Source organism: Gavialis gangeticus, unplaced genomic scaffold, assembly GCF_001723915.1.
Source record: "Gavialis gangeticus isolate Ggan-Ray unplaced genomic scaffold, GavGan_comp1, whole genome shotgun sequence".
NCBI lineage: Eukaryota > Metazoa > Chordata > Crocodylia > Gavialidae > Gavialis > Gavialis gangeticus.
Genome location: NW_017728957.1, coordinates 465,983 through 484,906, shown reverse-complemented (window position 1 = coordinate 484,906; position 18,924 = coordinate 465,983). Strand labels below are relative to the sequence as shown.

The window sequence follows — 18,924 nt, the reverse complement described above, 5'->3', positions numbered from 1 at the left end:
GTTAACTGCCCAGTCATGGGACGAGTCCCACCACGTCTCTGTCAGCCCTATGACATCTGGGTTTGAACTAGCTATTCTGAGGGCGAGTTCCTCCAGTTTGTTCCCCATGCTACGAGCATTGGTGTACAGGCATTTAAGGCCTTGCATGACTGTGTGCGCCCCCCCCCGATTAGGAAGACTATCAGGACCCCCATTACTTACCCTTGCCCTCCTTGCCCTGATGGCGTCTCCTTGTCTTCTGGCAGCCCCCTCCCCCGGCGAGTCTAGTTTAAAGCTTGCCGTATGAGATCAGCCAACCTCGAAGAGAAGACACACTTGCCCTTAGGGGAGAGATGAAGCCCATCCCGCCCCAGCAATCCACCCTCCCGGAAGCATGGGTCGTTGTCTAGGACAACGCTTTAACAATGCTTTAATTTAAATTGCTTCTCCCTGAGAAACAGGGTCTTGGGTTCTATTCTGCAGTCTGGGAGTTAGCAGAAGAATTGTATGTGGATACCCACAGCTCCTAATGTTCACACCATCTCAGAGTCAGTTAAAGACTCATTGAGAAATGTATGTAAATCAGAGGAGGGATAAAGAGTCAACTTATCCCCAAGCCCTAGGGTTGGCAGTAATGAAGTTTTGAGACCTCAGTTTCCTACTCCTGCTTTTGGGTTCAGGAACTCACATTCCACAATCCTTTTGCAGAAGTGTACTTGTGCCCGTGCCCATGACCTGCTATCAGAGCTTGGGCCAGTGGCTTGCTCTTGCTCGCTTGCTCGTTCTCTTTTTTTTTTAATACCTTTTTACTTTCTCATTGAGAACACAGAAGGAATTTTAACAGAGCCCTGGAGTGGCATAGAAGAGTTTCTAGAAACTGGAAGTGGTTAAGTGAAAGGGCAGTTTAGCAGAGCAAATGTAAATACTCTCAGAGCTGCTGGAACTAAGCTGTGTTTCACCTTGATCATTTCTTGTGTGTTTTTCCTTTTCCTACCTGTTATCTTTTTAGGTGGCATATTTTTTTAAAGTGGCTGTCTTCCATGTTGGTGGATGTAGTTCTCAGTCTTGATTAGCTCTTATTAACTAAGAGGGCTATTCTGCAGTTGCTCGGGGATGTAGGGGGGTAGTTAGGAAGGCCAAGGCAGAGATGGAACTGAGGCTAGCTTCCCAGATTAAGGACAATAAGAAGTCTTTTTTTAAATACATGGGGGGTAAAAAGAAGGTCCCAGGTAATGTGGGGCCCTTGCAGGACGCGTTGGGAAACTTGGTCGTCACACCAGATGACAAAGCTAACATGTTTAATGATTTCTTTGCCTCTGTCTTCCTAAGTAGGGACCAGAACAGCAACCTCCCAGCTGGGCCCCCTTCGGGCCCCGGGGGAGGCACACCTGGGCCAAGGGTTAGCGAGGACTTAGTAAGGGAGCTTCTGGAGGGGCTGGACGTATTCAAGTCAGCCGGTCCGGATGATCTCCACCCTAGAGTTCTAAAGGAACTGGCCGAGGTCATTGCAGGTCCCCTGGCACGGCTTTACGAGCACTCGTGGTGCACTGGAGAGGTGCCGGAGGACTGGAAGAGGGCCAATGTGGTTCCAATCTTCAAAAAAGGGAGGAAGGAGGACCCGGGAAACTATAGGCCAGTTAGTCTTACCTCGATCCTAGGCAAGCTGTTCGAGAAAATTATTCTGGCACACATCCAGGAGGGGCCAGCAGGGGACTGCATGCTTAGGGGCAATCAGCACGGGTTCATCAGTGGCAGGTCCTGTCAGACCAACCTGGTGGCTTTTTATGATCAGATCACCAGATCATTAGATGCAGGGGTAGCAGTGGACATAGTCTTCCTGGACTTCCGGAAGGCTTTTGACACTGTCTCTCACCCTGTTCTCATTAAGAAACTGGGGGGCTGTGGCGTAGACACCCACACAGTCAAATGGGTCGCCAACTGGCTGGAGGGCCACACCCAGAGGGTGGTAGTGGATGGGTCCTTCTCAACCTGGAAGGACGTGGGCAGTGGGGTTCCGCAGGGCTCGGTCCTCGGGCCCGCACTGTTCAACATCTTCATCAGTGATTTGGACGAGGGGGTAAAAAGCACCCTGTTCAAATTTGCTGATGACACTAAGATGTGGGGGGACGTGGGCACACTAGAAGGAAGCAACAGGCTACAATCAGACCTAGACAGGTTACAAGGGTGGGCGGATGAGAATAGGATGGGTTTCAACACAGACAAGTGCAAGGTGATGCACCTGGGGAGGAACAACCGGCACCATACCTACAGGTTAGGGAACTCCCCTCTTGTCAGCACGGAGGCGGAAAAGGATCTTGGAGTCATCATTGACTCCAAGATGAACATGGGTCGGCAGTGTGGGGAGGCAGTTAGGAAGGCCAACCGTACCTTGTCATGCATCCACAGATGCATCTCGAGCAGGTCCAAAGAGGTGATCCTCCCCCTCTATGCGGCACTGGTCAGGCCGCAGTTGGAGTACTGCGTCCAGTTCTGGGCGCCGCACTTCAAGTGGGATGTGGACAGCATGGAGAGGGTCCAGAGGAGGGCCACTCGCATGATCAGGGGACTGCAGGGCAGGCCCTATGAGGAGAGACTACGGGACCTGAACCTGTTCAGCCTCCACAAGAGAAGGCTGAGGGGGGATCTTGTGGCCTGTTACAAACTGGTCAGGGGGGATCAGAAGGCATTGGGGGAGTCACTGTTCCCCCGAGCACAGCCAGGAGTGACCAGGAACAACGGTCACAAGCTGGCAGAGGGTAGATTTAGGTTAGACATCAGAAGGCGCTATTTCATGGTCAGGGCAGCTAGGGTCTGGAACCAACTTCCAAGGGAGGTGGTGCAGGCTCCTACCCTGGGGGTTTTTAAGAGGAGTTAGATGAACACCTTGCTGGGGTCATTTAACCCCAGTTCTCTTTCCTGCCATGGCAGGGGGTCGGACTAGATGATCTTCTCAGGTCCCTTCCAACCCTAGAAACTATGAAACTATGAAAACTAACCATTAAGTACAGGAAATGGGTGACTGTTGACGTGAACAGAGAATTAATGAGACAATGAACTGCAAAATGGGACAACGTACTGTAAAGCAGGAAGGGAACAAGGAGGTTCTGCAAGGTGAAAAGGGAGGAAGAAACGGGTCCCAGCATCTAGAGCAGTGATCCTCAACCAGTGTCTCAATCCTGTGAAGGGTGCCACAAGGTGAGAGGAGATGAGCAGATAAGCACAGGCTCATCCCTGCCTGAGCATTTCCCTGTCCTCAGGGTAAGCAATAAGTTAGTTTTGAAATAGGGTGCCTTGAATCTCACAAGGTTGAGAACCATTGATCTAGAGTGTGTACACAGAATATTCTAAGATGTGGTATATAAGGAGCCAAAGATGAACTGACCAGAATGGATGTTGCCTTGCAGGGAAAGGAGGCAGGGTTTGTGGTGGTGCAGGAGTGGGGCATGCTAGCTACAAGAAATAGAATTCATATCCACATGACTAAATATAAGCCATGTGCACTTATGATCCATGGGGTCGTTACTATCAGATAAAAACAGAAATACCCTATTTACTTGAATACAAGATGATCACCCAATAATTAGATTCTATATATGGAACACTTATCAATTTGTTATACTCTTCTAGGTATAGAATCTAATTACTGGAGGTTTCCCTTGAATTGTCTCCCTTCCACTGCTACAACAGGGAAAATAAATCAGGGTGGTCAGTTAGCCCCCTTGCTCTCTTCCCCCTGCAGCTCCTCCCACCCTCTGCCTGAGCACATGGAAATGAAGCAAATTTGAAAACCCTGATTTTGAAATAAACATACATAGTTTGTATGTCTGGCAAATTTACTTTGCTCATGCAAAATTGATGCAGTTCACCTTTTCGAAAACTGCTTTAAGTTTTAGCATAGGCACTCCATAAACAGGCTTTTAAGCAGCACTTTTGTACCTACTTAAATAAAGTATAATCTCTGTATGATATTAGTCCAAAGCTAAAAGGCTCATAATGTACCATATAGTTCATTGGGATGGGCCCCAGCAGAGTCAACAGCATGTTAAGCCATGGTGACCCATCAGCACTGCTCAGCATGTGTGTGTACTCCAGATACCTCCCACAAAGGACCCATGTACTAATTAGCTCCCTACACATAACTGGAACCAGGTGTTCTTGTCATGAGTCCTGGGATCCTGCAAAAATTTAGATGCTGATGAAGTGCACAATAACCTGGTCCAGCTCCCCCTCATGGACCACACTAATCATATACCACAGGCTGAGAAAGGGCAGGACAGAGGGATTCTGGGTGAACTGCTTGATGATGTTTGTCAGACATTAAAGGCTGGTGAAGGAACAAATCATTGGATATGGGAAAGAAAGGCACAGCTCAGCTGTGGGCATGAAGAGGAAGTTGAAATGTATGCAGTGTAGTGGCTCACCACGACTTGGAAAAAGAGTCTATGCTGAGAAGGACTGAGCAAAATGAGCATTACCATATACTTTATTCCGATGGGTTGTGCTAACCTATCCTTTTGGTAGGTTCCCATTGATATGTTTGCCCAGTATGGGCCGTGTGTTGTGTAGTCGTGCTCTGTTGGCTGCATTTAATCAGCTTCATAGTTGGTTTCCATGGCTGAGCACATGCTGCTTTTGGCAGCACTTGAATGATGGACAGTGTATTTAATGAGGTTGCCTTGTATGTGAATGTAAGACCTGGAGCGTTTTTTTCCCTATGCTGATTTGGGGTAGGAGGGATGGACCTCATCTTGTATTCAGATAAACATGATAGTTATTTTGCAACTTGCTCTACAATGGAAAGGGCATGTGGAGTCACTACGCAAAGTGTACGTTGCTAGAATTGGCAAAGCTGTTCTAAACATTTAGAAAGAAGTTGGCTTGAGTGTATCAAGTGACACTATAAATGGAGTTACCTGAAAGTTGGGGGGGTTTTTCTGTTGATACAACTGGTTGTGTTTTCAGCAGCTGTAGGAATATTGCTCTTGGTCACACTGGATACAAAATTCTGTTGCTGCAAAACCTGCTAAGGCTTGTCTACACAGGGAACAGCATGTGAGTGTACATACTAGCTACTCTGCTTATGTACCCTGTGAATGCATTTGGTGCATCAGAAGAGTGCCTTAGTATGAGCTAGCTTACTCCATGCAAGCCAAATAGGCAAACTTATATTTAGCGAGCGCTAGGTATGCCCACAGAGGGGGCTTGCATGGCATCATTACTACTTTGAATGCTTTCTTTGGAGGTGAACCCTGAGAGACAGGTTAGACTTGATCCAGTCAGCAAACAGTGTTAAATTTGCTCTTTTCCTTCACTGGAATCCTGCTTTCTTTAGTCCAACAACCTTCCCTACTTAGCTCGTTCTGAATCTGCAGCTTCTAAATGGCAGGCACCTAGTTCAACCTAGAGAGTCCATTTTTCAGCAAATTTGCTATTCTGTGTTGTTCTCCTTTTGTTTTACTGCTAAATTAGCTTTTTTGCACATTCCCTATCGTATGCGTGTATATATATTTTTATTTTATTTTTTAAAGGATTGGACCTATCCCATGAGAAGAGAGATGCAGGTACGACATTATTTACGTTCTTCAAAGCCCAGTGGCTTCTTCCACAAGCACAAAGAGCTGTCAGATGAAAGCCCTGAGTTCAAAAGTAATCTCAGGCTCTTTGATCTCTCGCTGGCAGCCCTGCGGAGGAATGAAAGTCCGTCCCTGGGGAGGGTGCATGTTCGCTTGTTCTTTAACGCTCTTTCCCTAGGGGCTCCTAGAGTAGTGACGGTACAGCAGGAGGTGGCTTGCCATCTGTTTTGCTTGGCGTGTGCCGCGTTCCCTGGAAGGCTGAGTATAAAGGGAGGGGATTTATTTGACTGAGAAGGGGGAGGAAGGAGCACGGGAGAGGCAAGGTGGAATGAAAGGTGAATCTCGATCTCAGATGGGGTAAAAGAGAATCTTGGCCCTTCTCCCAGTATCCTGCCTCTGTGAATGATTCAGCCCACGGTGACAACAAAGCAGCTGGAGGTTTGCTTCTGACTTTAAATGCAGTCAGAAGTGAGTCTTCTCAGATAGCAGCCTTGAAGAACTCTTTGTTCAATGACAGCAAATCTTTGCAGAAAATAAAGGTCCTTAGACCTACCTGGAAGTGGCTTAATGGAGGGAGGATAACTGGATGCAAACTAGTCCTCTTACTTAGAGCTGGAAGACTTATCACATTTGGTGCCTTGCTACAAAAGAACTTTTGGAATTTATACAAGACTTGAATACGGCCCCGTTCCCAGTTCCCCTGAAGCCCACTGGTTTAAGCTTAGGGCAGTGTAGAGCATGCCCGTTTCATCTGAGCTTTGTCCATTTAAAAAAAAAAAAATCTCTTCTAAAAATCTGATTCTGTTCCTGTGGCTCACATTTCTTTGCCAAACCAATTTTCCCGACCCGGTTATAAATGACACTTGATAACATGTCCCTTTCTGCACAGTAAGGCACTTGTTGTTTCCATGGCCATAGTTTGAGTTCAGAGTGCAATGTATTTATTTGAATTAATTTTGAGTTGATTTTAAATAACTTCCTTTTTTTTTTTCCCCCCATAGGAAATTTTACCTGGGTTATTTTTAGGCCCATATTCTTCAGCTATGAAAAGCAAGGTACAGTTTTCAAAATGCTCTCACTTGCAAGCAATTTAGCTAATGATACATTAATTGTGTAACAATGTAAATGTGAATATAAATTGCGTACATATGTCATATTGATACCTTTCTTTGAAGTATTAAATGGTCAGATCTGTGGAAATGACAGGCTGCTTACTTCCTGTATGATCTGTTAAGGTGATTTGGGGTCATAGCACACCATGATGTAGAGAGCAGTCAGCCCCTATGACTGCTGAGGTCAGCCCTGCTTCCAGGGCAGGGCGTGATGTTCCAGTCAGATGCATGGGGCAGCTCACACATCTGAGAGATGATTTTAAGTTGGTCTGAAGACATGGATAGACAGCTCTGTATCTGTTACCTGTGCTCATGGTTTTGAGGTCTCCTCCATAACCATGCTGGTAAAGCTTTTTATAACCTAAATAATGGAGGTCCTATTGGAATTGAATGAGATGATATCCTAGGCACAATGAGTTGCTCACCTGCTCCATCCGTAAACTAAACTGAAGTGTCGGCACGAATTCATAATGCTAATTACATAAAGAGTGTCATGGTTTTTAACAAGGTTGATCTGATGTTTCTCTTTCAGCTATCTACACTTCAGAAGCATGGAATAACCCATGTAATATGCATACGGCAAAATATTGAAGCAAACTTCATCAAGCCAAACTTCCAACAGATGTTTAGGTAAGGGAGAAACAGGATGGCGTTCTGCAAGATGAAAAACAAGCTGGGCATAGTTTTATGTCAAACTTTATTGTGCTTGGAGCAGTCTTTTCTTACTACTAGTATGGTGCTGTACAAGTAATCATGTGTTCATATAGTTCTGTCAGATTCTTATTTAAATACGTTTCATTAAATTAAGGTTTGTGTCCAGTATGTTCTGTGGTTTGGATTTGTCCCACCAAACCCAGGATGCTTCACGGTCTGTCAACAAGGCCACACATGAGGTCTCCTCATCAGTTTGCACTAGCTGTCTCCCAGTCGCTGACTGTTAGTTCTGGGTACAGCGCGTCCCTCCTGGTCACTGGACATACTCTTGCAGTAACTCTTCTCAAAATAAATGTATGAACCTTTTTCAAGGCACGCAGAAGAGAGCACAAGTCCAGTTTTGCATCTTGATGGCATTGGGAACGCAGACTAACTAATTGTTTGCATTCTATAAATGCGTGTTCAGGCCTTTCTCTGCATTGTTAAGTGTCTAGGTATTCTCTCGCTTCATCTTCTGAATGAGATCTCTTCCTTCCAGCTGAGGACTGAATAAAAACCTTTATAATTAGTCAAAACCCTTTTTACCAGTTTAGAAGGGTGCTTTATCCACAGATCCCTTGAAAAGGAGACTGCACAGTGAGGCCATGTGGCAGTATACCATATTTACTTGAATATAAAAAGACCCTAAATATAAGATGACCCCCTCCTGCCCCCAAATCTGATTGTATATATGGAAAATTTCTAAATTGGTTATCATTTCCCAGCTATAGAATCTCAGTATTGGAGGGTTGTCATGAATCCCCCTACCCCCTGCCACTGCTACAGCAGGGAAAGCAGTGGCTGGGGAGGGGTCGGGTGTGTCCCTTGTTTTCTGCCCTGCCTGCCTCTTCCCTATCCCTGCCCCCCTCACTCCACTTACTGCCAGATGCTGCTGGGGATGCTCTGCCCTGGGGCACAACATCTGGAAGCTCAGCCCTTGGCTGGCCAGGCAGCATTGCTGGCTCTGCTGACTGGCTGGGCAGGCAGTGTAGCAGTATTGGCCTGGCAGACTGGCTAGGCAGGGGAAGGAATTTCCATGTGCTTAGTGCCAGGAGAGACCCCTGCCCAATGCAGAGCTGAGGTGTGCCTGACGGTAAGGGGAAGGGATGGGTGGAGGGTGGAGCCTGCCTTGGAGCTGACTCTGGCCCCCAATCCAGGCTCAGGGCGAGAGGCGGAGCCACTGGAGCTGCCTGCTCCTCCCTCCTCTTCCTAATGCAATTGAGACAAAGGGGTTTTTTCTCATGCCATTTGGAGGGAAGGCCTCATCTCATATTCAAGTAAATACGGTATTACTATTGCAGATTTCTTGCTTACGTTGGAGCAGAACTGTTTTCCAAAATGAACTCTGCCTATACAAGAAAAATACTGTTGTGTGCTCACAGTGGCTGTTTTAATTGCAGATATTTAGTCTTGGATATTGCAGATAATCCTGTTGAAAATATAATCCGATTTTTCCCTACGGTAAGTATCTTAGTGTATTGACTTGAATGGGAAGGGCAATATTCAGTCAGATTTTTCCAAAATGATCTTAGATGCCTCCATGTTGGGGATTCAGCTTAGACACCTTTTATGGTTCTTCTGTTCCTGGTTTGGTCACTGTCCTGCTGGGTGGCCCTGGGGTAAACCGCTTCATCTCTCTATCTCCTATTTCTCATTGCTAAGATGAAGATGATACCACCTGCGGAAAGGGGTTGGAAATCTGATGAGAGCTGCACATTCGTTATGGGGAACTTGTTTCAGTAGGCTGGTGCTGATTGTTTTCTGAAAAGTGGGTGCCTTTAAGGTATCTCAAGGTGTGCATCCAAAATTGCTAATTATTTTGGGAATCTCTGGCCTGTAAGGCCTTTGACCTTTTTCAGTATCGGTCCCACAGTATTTAAATATTTTCCTTAAAGCAAATGTCAGTACAGATAGATGATGGAAGGGAACTTGAGGGGACAGCATCATGTTACTTTCTGGAAGCATATCTTACCTTTTGTACCCTAAAGACAACTAGTTAATATCCATAATTAAAATCACTTATAATACATATTTAAACAGAACAAGTTGTTAAAGAAATCCTGATGAAAGGTGTTCACTTATTGTCTGTCTGTTTGAAGAGGATTGAAGCATTTTGTGGGGATTCCCTCCCACCCCTGCCATATTAAATGGCCTCTACAAAATATTAAGTAGATTTAGGTTTCTGGCCTTACAGTTTAGATTCTTCTGTTGCTCTTAAGGCAGACCACTTAGCTGACAGCTTTTTTTTAATCCAAATCGGAGTGATGTTACAAAACGGCATGCTTGTGGCTAGTCCTGCCATTACTAACCAGATAGTAGTGCTAAATAATAAATAGCATTGGACTGTTGCCAGTATGTACCAAGTCTGTCTTTTAGGAAGAAATGCTTTTCATTGAATGTACAACAGTACATGGAGTTACTCCCTCCTCTCCCGCAACACGCTGCTCTGCCAGTTAATGCCTTCACACCCCTCCTGTACCAGTTGCCCTGCATTTCCATCCTCTTCTCCCTGTGCTTGCACTGTCATCTTTGTGATTGTCAGCCTGCACTAAACCCGGTGTTGCTGTGCATCGCTGCAGACATTTCTGGTCTTCTCTGCTCTGCAGCACTCTTTATTTCCAGCTGCTTTTATGGAAGCCCCAGTTGTTTTTTGGGGGAGGTGTCTTTTTAAAAAAAAAAAAAAAAAAATGGAATCAAGGAAGAGTTGACAGCACTTGATTTGCTCATACGTGGAACTGGTCCAGAGAGCTTGCTGGACCACAGTTCATATTGATTAACTAAAAATACACCTTATCACTGAAAATAAGGTCTTTGGAAAACTTAAGGTGACCTGTTATAACAGACATGCTATTGTCAATGCAGTTCTTGATGAAGTTCTTATTGATGACCTATTTTCATCTATTAACTTCCAAATAGCATTAATGCCTTCACTGGATTGATAGGAAATTTCTTGGAGTTGCATCAGATCAATTTGTATAAATTAACTGAATCTTCAGGTAGTGCCTGAATAAGTGTCCACTGACCGTTTATGATAATAAAACACTGTGTTTTTTTCAGTCCTGTTTTAAATGTACCACTAAACAACACATTCAGTATGTAAAATCTGTATGTACGTAGTGATTAGTGTAGCAACTCTTTGGAACATAAATGAAAAAAGCAGTGTTAGCCTTTACAGCTTTAATGGGAACTGCATGTCTTAATGGAACCGATTCATTTTTTTTTCCTTCAGACTAAAGAATTTATTGATGGAAGTTTACAAACTGGAGGTAAATTTTAGACTTTCTTGTACTTTGCTATATTCAATTTACTTATCCAGTTTTGTTAGAAAGGTCTTGAAATCCATTTGCCATAGGTGATGCCTGGGGTGGGGTGGGGGGTGTTAGGGTCGCCCCCTGACAGCGAGCGCTCCAGCTGGTAGCAGGGCATGGAGAGTGCCAGTGCCCCCCCTGAAATTGGCACCCAGCCGCTGGGGGACCACCCCTCCCTCCTGGCCATGCCCTGCTGGTGAACCCCCCCAGACTCGGGAGACACCAGTCGTCCATGCCATTTGCTTTAGTGGTGTATTTCCAGACAAATGTTGTGGATATTAGTTGGTTTCCAAAATCTTGGTTTTCCCAGTATTGTCAGTTGACTGGCAGCTTGTTCTTCTGCGTGCTGTTGAACCCGGTCACGGAATAAATTTGTGTGGAATACAGGTCTAACTCAAACTTTTCTTCTGGATTTCAGCCCTAAGTTGGATAACCTATTCCTGTTCATAACACAGGGGTTTTTTTGCTGCAAGTCCTAATTCTCTTTTGCAAATTAATACTGTTCCATGTTCATGGATTTTGTCTTTTTAGATCAGTGATTCTCAGCCAGGGTGCCACAGCACCCTGGGGTGGCTTGAGATCCTTTCCAGTGTTCCATAGTATGATACACAAGATAAACGCAGAGATTTCAAATAGAAATTAATGGTGTTAAAACCGCCTCTTTTGGGGTCTTTCTGAGTTTTTTGCAATGGAACAATTGTTCTGTTACGTTTCTGCAGTCAAAAATGAGTGAAAACGAAGAGCTGGCATTTCCCAAGGGATGGCTTGAATCGAAAAAGATTGAGAACCGCTGCTGTAGATGTAGGCCTGTGTCTTACCTTTGTCTTGCTGTAGTTCAGGTCTTTAAAGTCATCCTCTGCCATGCTCATACATTTCCATGCAGTGTGGTGGGAGATCCTAATTTAGAAATCTAGAGTGAAATTGCACCCTATCAACTCTTCCTTTCATATCTTGCTGCTGCATAGATATGTTTAAGACGAAAAGCTGGTAAATGTGGAAGTTTTTACTTGTCTCTGTAAGTAACTCTGTCTCTTCTCAGGAAAAGTTCTTGTCCATGGAAATGCAGGGATTTCTAGAAGGTAGGAATCTGTCCTTTTTTCTTTTTAGTTGAATTATGGCAATATATTTTTCTAAATTTGCTTGTTTCTTTTCAGTGCTGCCTTAGTAATTGCATATATTATGGAAACATTTGGAGTGAAGTACAGGTAAGAAAAGTACTCAGAAACAGCTCTGTAGCTTAGTTGTCAAGTCTTTGGCAGATAATGAAATCCATTTAGGAGATCTGGCAGGTAAGTGCCTTTTAAAAAGGTACTTCAGAGTTGAGTTTAGAATCAGTAATAGGTTTTGAAGAAAAGTAGACATGCTTGTCTCAGCCTGTAACTCAACCTCTGATGAATGGGGTGCAGAGAAAGTTCCTCTAGTCATGGGTTACCCCGTAACTGCCTCCTGCAACCTTTCAGTTACCTTCCTTTGAAACAAGATGCTAGGCACCTTTGGAGATGGGGATCAGTGGTCTAGGTCAGGGTGTCAGTGCTTGTGTTCCTCCTTGCTGAAATGGTCTCCTAGGGCCTCCACCATAAGTGCAGTTCAGAGGACTCGTTTTACATGGTCCTTGAATGAGACCAGCTGTGTGGCTTTAGGAATGAAAAAGGGAAGGCAGTATAATATCTTCCTGGAGACGGAAATGCCAGTTCTGAAAATTTTCTGCAGTGCTTTTTCCTAAGAAGTGAAATCCAGAAGGAACAGACTATTGCATCTGTAAAGATTTGATTGCTCAGTAGAGATGAGTGACTGCAGTGGTGTTTTTTTTTCCCCCCTCATTAAGGGATGCATTTACTTATGTTCAAGAAAGAAGATTCTGTATCAATCCTAATGCTGGATTTGTCCATCAACTTCAGGTAATGTTTATTTTTTTTTCCTGGTTTATAACTTAAGCATACATTGAATCTGGCTGGAAAGGTAAGGCAGACACATCTTGGGTCATGCAGCTGTAAATCTGTGCTTTTCCTGTGGCTTAACATTTAACAAGATTGTATCTGCTTAACATAGTCCCTGAGACCTGCTTCTCTGGATGGTGTGGGGGCGAGTCAGAAGAAGGGAGTCATACCTCCAGATCATTACCCAAGCAAATGTTGAAAAACAGCTTCAAGTATGAGGGAGAAATGAAAATCATATTTTATCTAACCATCAGGGCCCTCTTAACCAGAGCTTAACCTGCAGTTAAGGGAAGACATCAAAGCGGATATTGTACTATGCAGCTAAGATGTTTCCTGCCGTTAGACTTTCATATTTTATGTTACTGGAATACAGTGCATGAAAGTGAGTAGTGAGGCTTGAAGTTGCCATATTGCCACATTTGACAAGAGCCCTGTTTTAATGGATGGAAAGCCCTGGAGTGGCATGCTGAAACGCTTCTGATGCCTCTAGTATACCCATGTAGGTGGCCGGTGCTGAGATGGCAAGCCACCTTGTTAGCTTTGTTTTTCTAGTATTCTGTGTAAGTTGTTTCCCCTTGGAAAGAGTCACTTTAGAGCTCCAGATTTCTGAATTTGTGTGCGTTTGTCAGTAAAATGCATCTTCATCTTTAGTGCCCTGTGCAGCTGTGCCCTTGCCAAAAGTCTCTGAAGTTGCTGTATTCTGACATTTCAGCTTGCTTCAGCATTGGTTTCCATCGGTTTTCTTTCTCTCTCTCTAAATGCCTTTGCACAACTCTTTGGGTATCTCTATACCGCACGATTCAGTGCTTCCCAGCAGGGCTTATTAGACTGAGGAGTGCTGGGCTAACTGCAATACCCTCGCTAGCTTGTTTAGCTTGGGGATCTCTGCATGGAAGGGAAGGTAGTATAAAGCATTGAGCCATGTGGACACATGCTGCGTTTCATGTCATCTTTCTTTTCCCCCATTGCATAGCCTACATCTCTTCTCCACTCTGGCCTCCTGAATGTGTCCTTTTTCATAAGAGACAAAAAATAAGGGCTAATAATTTACACGTCCCAATAGACATAACTCTTCTTGCTCAGCCTTTGAGCTCCCACAAGCACTCTCCTGATCTTTGCCTCTGGGAGCTCTCTCAGTTAGTCCTCTCTCTCCCTGTCGCAGCGTGCCATGGATATTAGTGTCAGCATGCGTAACTATTTTTTTAGGAATACGAAGCCATCTATCTAGCAAAATTAACTATCCAGATGATGACACCACGGCAGCTGGAAAGATCGCTAGCTGTTCCAGCTGGTACTACAGGTGAGCAGAGGGCGTTTCTATTCCGTCTAACTACATCACTCCCTCCTACAGAATTGTGTTCCTGTTACGGGAGATTATTGCCATTGGCAGCAATGGATGGCTTTGAATGCAGTGTCTCTCGTTGGAGTGGCTCCAGCTGGTATGCAGGGACTGGTTGCAAACTCCTCATTGGAACATAGTGTTTCAAACACTTGAGCTTGTCTGCTTTTCTCTCTGTTTCCATGATAACCTGGAGAGAGGCTGGCCTTGTGGCATGTATCCCCATGACTTTTTTAAAGCCCTGGGAGATCTATGGACAGTGCATGCAGCCAATGTTGAGTTGGGATGGCTGCATGAGAAGGAGAGTTGTGCTGTGCACTTCTTGGGCACATCTGAAGACTTTTACTTGTAGCATCCCTTGTCTACCTCGTCCCAGCTGTAGCTTTCACTCAAGCCAGGCCATGGTGAAAAGAGTGGGCATTAATGTACATGCTTGATTGTTACTTTTTAGCTGCCTAACTCATTAATTTGTGAGGTCTCTTCCAGCCTTACAATCTATGAATCTGATCTTTAATTAAAACTTAAGACAACTGTAGAAAAAGCAGCTGAAACTTGCAACAGCACTGAAACATTTTACAGTGGGAAAAGTGGTGGGTTTCTTGCTGCTCCAATAACTCTGATGCCTAATCAGACCTGCTTTCAAACTTGCGAAGGTAACAGAAGATATTGGGTTAGAAACCAAATGTGAAAAATTCTAACCTCTAAAATGAAGGTTTTAGAAAGGCTGAATGTCTAAAAATGGGAGTTTAGTGCAGGCTGTCCTGTGGTCACAACAAATACAGGTGCTTATAACAATTCCAGCTTAAAGCCTATTTTCATTCCCTCCCCCACTTTTTTATTTTAGGCAGTTTAAAGCGAACACATGAGGAAGATGAGGAATTTGGAAATATGCAAGTGACAGCAGCGCAGAACGGATGATGTCCAGGGCAACACTATTCAAGGATTGTCAAGTCCTGCACATAGGAGCGAAGAAAAATTAACAATGCAAAATGAACATACGTAGCTTCTTTTCAATGACATGTTGCTTCCAGATGTCCATCTGCCTCTGCAGCACACGAAGCAGCATTTTAAGATGTTGGACTTCTTGAATGACTAGATGGCACTGATTTGTTTTACTCCTTTTTTACACTTTACAGTTTTATTCTAAACCAAGATTTTTGGACTTGCAAAGAGGTATTATTGCAATAATGCACTTTTCATACTTGAAATTTCTTTATTTGTATGATATAAAGTTATTACTTTAAACAAAATGCAAGCTGGGGATTTGTTTATAAAGTTATTTGTGTAATTTATAACAAGAGACTTTAGTAAAGAAAAGTTTGCTAAAATTCACTTTGTGTTCTCAGTATATATTATAGATCAGTTACGCAAGATTTAGAAAAAGACAAGTGGAAATATGCCTTGTTTTACAAACTTTGATTTACCTTACTGCTGTTCACAGTTGAAATGACACCAGTAGTCTGACCCGCATGCAGTGTTCATAATACCACCCCCCCATACGTGCTGACTTATTTTGAACTAAACTGGCTACTCTACAAGTTGGATGATCTTTGAGAGAAGGAAATGGTGATCTAACTACTGCCACTTGTGTAGTACAAACTTAAGTAAATTGTTAAATAAAATGGTTGTATTAAATTAACCAACAGGAAAGCCCCTCTTAACTCGATGCAGATCAAAACTGAAATTTCATAGATTTCATAGACATTAGGGCTGGAAGGGACCTCGGAAGATCATCGAGTCCAGCCCCCTGCCCCAGGGGCAGGAAGTCAGCTGGGGTCATAGGATCCCAGCAAGATAAGCATCCATTTTGTTCTTGAAGGTGTTCAATGTAGGTGCTTGAACCACCTCCAATGGCAGGCTGTTCCAGACCTTGGGGGCTCAGACAGCAAAGAAATTCTTCCTTATGTCCAGCCTGAAACGGTCTCGCAGTAGTTTATGACTGTTCGACCTCGTCATCTCTTGGGGTGCTTTGGTGAACAAACGTTCCCCCAGATCCTGGTGGTCACCCTGATAAACTTACAGGTGGCCATCAGATCACCCCTGAGCCTGCCCTTTTCCAGGCTAAAGAGCCCCATGGCCCTCAGCCTGTCATCATAAGGTCTGTTTTCCTGACCTCTGATCATGCGTGTGGCTCTCCTCTGGACTCTCTCAAGCTTCTCCACATCCTTTTTGAATTGTGGAGCCCAAAACTGGACGCAGTACTCCAGCTGCGGCCTCACCAAGGCCAAGTACAAGGGGAGAATGACATCCTGGGATTTGCTTGAGACGCATCTATGGATGCAAGCCAGCATTTTGGTCGCTTTACTAGCCGCAGGATCGCATTGCAGGCTCATGTTCATCTTGTGGTCAATGATGACCCCCAAGTCTCTTTCTTCCATAGTGCTAGCCAGCGTAGCACTGCCGAGCCTAAACGGATGCTGCAGGTTTTTCCTCCCAAGGTGGAGAACCTTGCATTTTTTGGTGTCAAACACCATCAGGTTCTCATCTGCCCATTTGCTGAGCCTGTCCAGGTCAGCCTGGATCACCCACCTGTCTTCTGGCGTGGATGCTTTGCCCCAGAGTTTGGTGTCATCGGCGAACTTGGCCAGTCCACTCCTGACTCCAGTGTCCACATCATTAATGAAGTTGTTGAACAATATGGGTCCAAGGACAGAGCCTTGGGGGACCCCACTGGTCACAGGGCACCACAATGATTGACTTCCATCAATTACCACTCTGGTAAATCTTTCCTCTTGCCAAGCAATGGGAACTTACATCTGTAAGACATTGTATGAACTTGGATGCTAAATCAGCCAATAATTAACCAAAGTAAATCATACAGCCATTGCTGTCCAACTGCTTTCCAGTGCCTTCCACTACATTGCATCAGCAAGCAGGAGACACTTAGGACAGACAGCATTGAGGGAGAAGCGGCATGAACCAAGAAACAAAGAACTGTATTCCTGAGAGCGTGTCTATTGCAGACTTGAACAATAGTTCCCCCCTCGTAGCCAAAGTTAGATATATGCACCTCCAAAAAGCTATAATTGATGCACGTCATTTAAGGCTGCACAGTTAGCGGCAACGAGGAAAACTTTAAAACCCCAAGGTAGTTCACATAGCCTTAACTCCATCCCCTTATCCATGAATATGGTGATAGCCATCAGTTACATGACGACACTTCTCAGTGTCTGCTTGATTTGTCAAGTAGTTCATGAAATAAAGTGAGAATAAAAGAAAAATGGTTCCCTTAAAACAGTGTTTCTCAAACAAAGGGTGAGACAGGAGGGACTGGAAAAGCAGGAGAGATGGACAAATGGGAACCCTCTATACTGTTGGCTTCTGGAGAAGTTACTGTGGTTGTAGTGACAGAGCTACCCCTTAACTATCCTTAATGTGGCATTGCGGAGACAAGGCAGTATAACAAGCTTAGAGGAATATGTGATGAAAAGTTTAAGAACCGCTGTTTTAGAGTCTTACCTTGTTGGCTGAACAGCTTTAACTACATTAAAATAACTCGCTTTTTTTGAGAAGTGCTCTCTCTACCTCCATGGACATGGTATCTTAGTTCATAATCACAGCCAGCGTTCAGATATTGCAGCCAATATGCAACTGGGTGTTTTCCAACTTGAGCAACGAAGCATCCAGCTTTAGGCTAGCTCTGTTTATGGACACGACCTGGACAACCTGCCTGTGGGAAGCTTGTAGAAAGCTTGCAGACTACGTAGCCCGAGCTGCAAAGTTTCAACTTTTACTTTAGTTATACGGGTCCTTGGATCCACAAAAAAAAATGGATTGGTGTATTTGCTTGTGGTACAGGGCAGATTCCGTAACCTAATGGTCCTTTTCTTGCTTTAAACTACGAGGCGCTGTAGTGAAGTCTGTGTGCACTGGAAGAGGCGTGTGATTCATGCTGTTGCACAGAGTCGGGAGTTGTGCGCACTCCAGCTGAGGACTGGCTCTTAAGCATTCTAATTCCCCAACTCTGCTTGTAAAGTGTGATGGGAAGCCAGGTCTTGGTGGCACCTTTGCTTTCCTGGTGTGTCTGTGGTGTCTCGGGTTAAACACTTGGTTCTAACTCATGATACAGATGGATGTAACAGTTGTATTGATAGCAAGGATTTGAGCTATTAAGAAGTGACCCTTACATCACAGAATCCTGCAGAGTGAAGTGTAGCAAAACTGCTGCAACTTTAACCCTGAGTGAAGTAGGAACACTTTAAAATTTATGATTTAACTGATTTGTATCACAACTGATGCCTGCTTCTGAGCAGCAGCTACAAGGTGCATTTGTCCGTGCCCTTAGGTTTTTTGGGGGGTGAGGTAAGGGCAATGAGTGAAGCTTTGCAGTGAGATCAAAGATGATCTTGTGGCCTTGAACTCGGGAAGTTTAAACCTGTGAGTGGGCACAGGGTGAGAACTGATTTCATTAACTTGATTAAATCAGTACAGCATTTAAAGGCATTTTTCCCCAAGTACAATTTTGTAGCCACTTTTTTTTTTTTTTTTTAACCACCCCTTCTGACCACCCTGGAGGTGACACAGTGAAAATGTGTGGTTGTAATTAAATGTTAGCACTGGGTTAGCTCAAATTACAAAACAAAAATGAGTAGGAGTCATGGAGTGACTTCTACCTAAGCATGTATGAAGACCATTTGAACATTGGCTGTGTATGGACATTAATTTCTACCAAAAGAAATTCCTTCTGGGAGAAAAATAGCCCAGGAGCCAAACTGTACAGATGTTCCTCCAGTAGCCCCATGGCTAGAGACATGAACGCCTCGTGCCTCCTGAAACGGGGGCACGGCGACCACTAGATGGCAGCAAGCAGGGACTACCCACAGGCGGCCACTGTGACATTGGGGGTGAGGGCAGGCTGAGCGGGGACTGCCCACAGGCAGCCACAGCAGTGTCATTGGCAGGAGAGGTGGGGGTGCAAGCGACAACTGCCTGCAGATGCTGCCAGCAGTATTGGCCAAACTTGGGGGGGGGGGGGGGGGGGGG

General features: G+C 44.6%; 1 protein-coding gene across 2 annotated transcripts; it reads left to right on the top strand.

Moving 5' to 3' along the window:
- Nucleotides 1-4,657: 4,657 nt before the first annotated feature.
- STYX (serine/threonine/tyrosine interacting protein) lies at nt 4,658-15,273 on the top strand. Of its 2 annotated transcripts, XM_019501975.1 has the most exons (10): nt 4,659-5,540; nt 6,554-6,607; nt 7,197-7,294; nt 8,758-8,818; nt 10,587-10,623; nt 11,705-11,744; nt 11,820-11,870; nt 12,491-12,563; nt 13,809-13,902; nt 14,786-15,273. In XM_019501975.1, exons 1-10 carry the CDS (start codon nt 5,472-5,474, stop codon nt 14,857-14,859), a joined length of 651 nt encoding a protein of 216 aa, XP_019357520.1. In that variant the 5' UTR covers nt 4,659-5,471; the 3' UTR covers nt 14,860-15,273. The 2 variants fall into 2 exon arrangements, with proteins under 2 accessions (XP_019357596.1, XP_019357520.1); XM_019502051.1 differs by lacking the exon at nt 11,820-11,870 and having other exon boundaries at nt 4,658-5,540.
- Nucleotides 15,274-18,924: the final 3,651 nt, after the last annotated feature.

Excerpts from the sequence above, each read along its gene's own strand:
- STYX (XM_019501975.1), top strand. The coding sequence starts at position 5,472 with ATGCGTGTATATATATTTTTATTTTATTTTTTAAAGGATTGGACCTAT. Across the intron at positions 8,819-10,586 it reads TAATCCGATTTTTCCCTACG|ACTAAAGAATTTATTGATGG; the intron begins GTAAGTATCTTA and ends TTTTTCCTTCAG. Across the intron at positions 11,871-12,490 it reads ACATTTGGAGTGAAGTACAG|GGATGCATTTACTTATGTTC; the intron begins GTAAGAAAAGTA and ends CCCCTCATTAAG.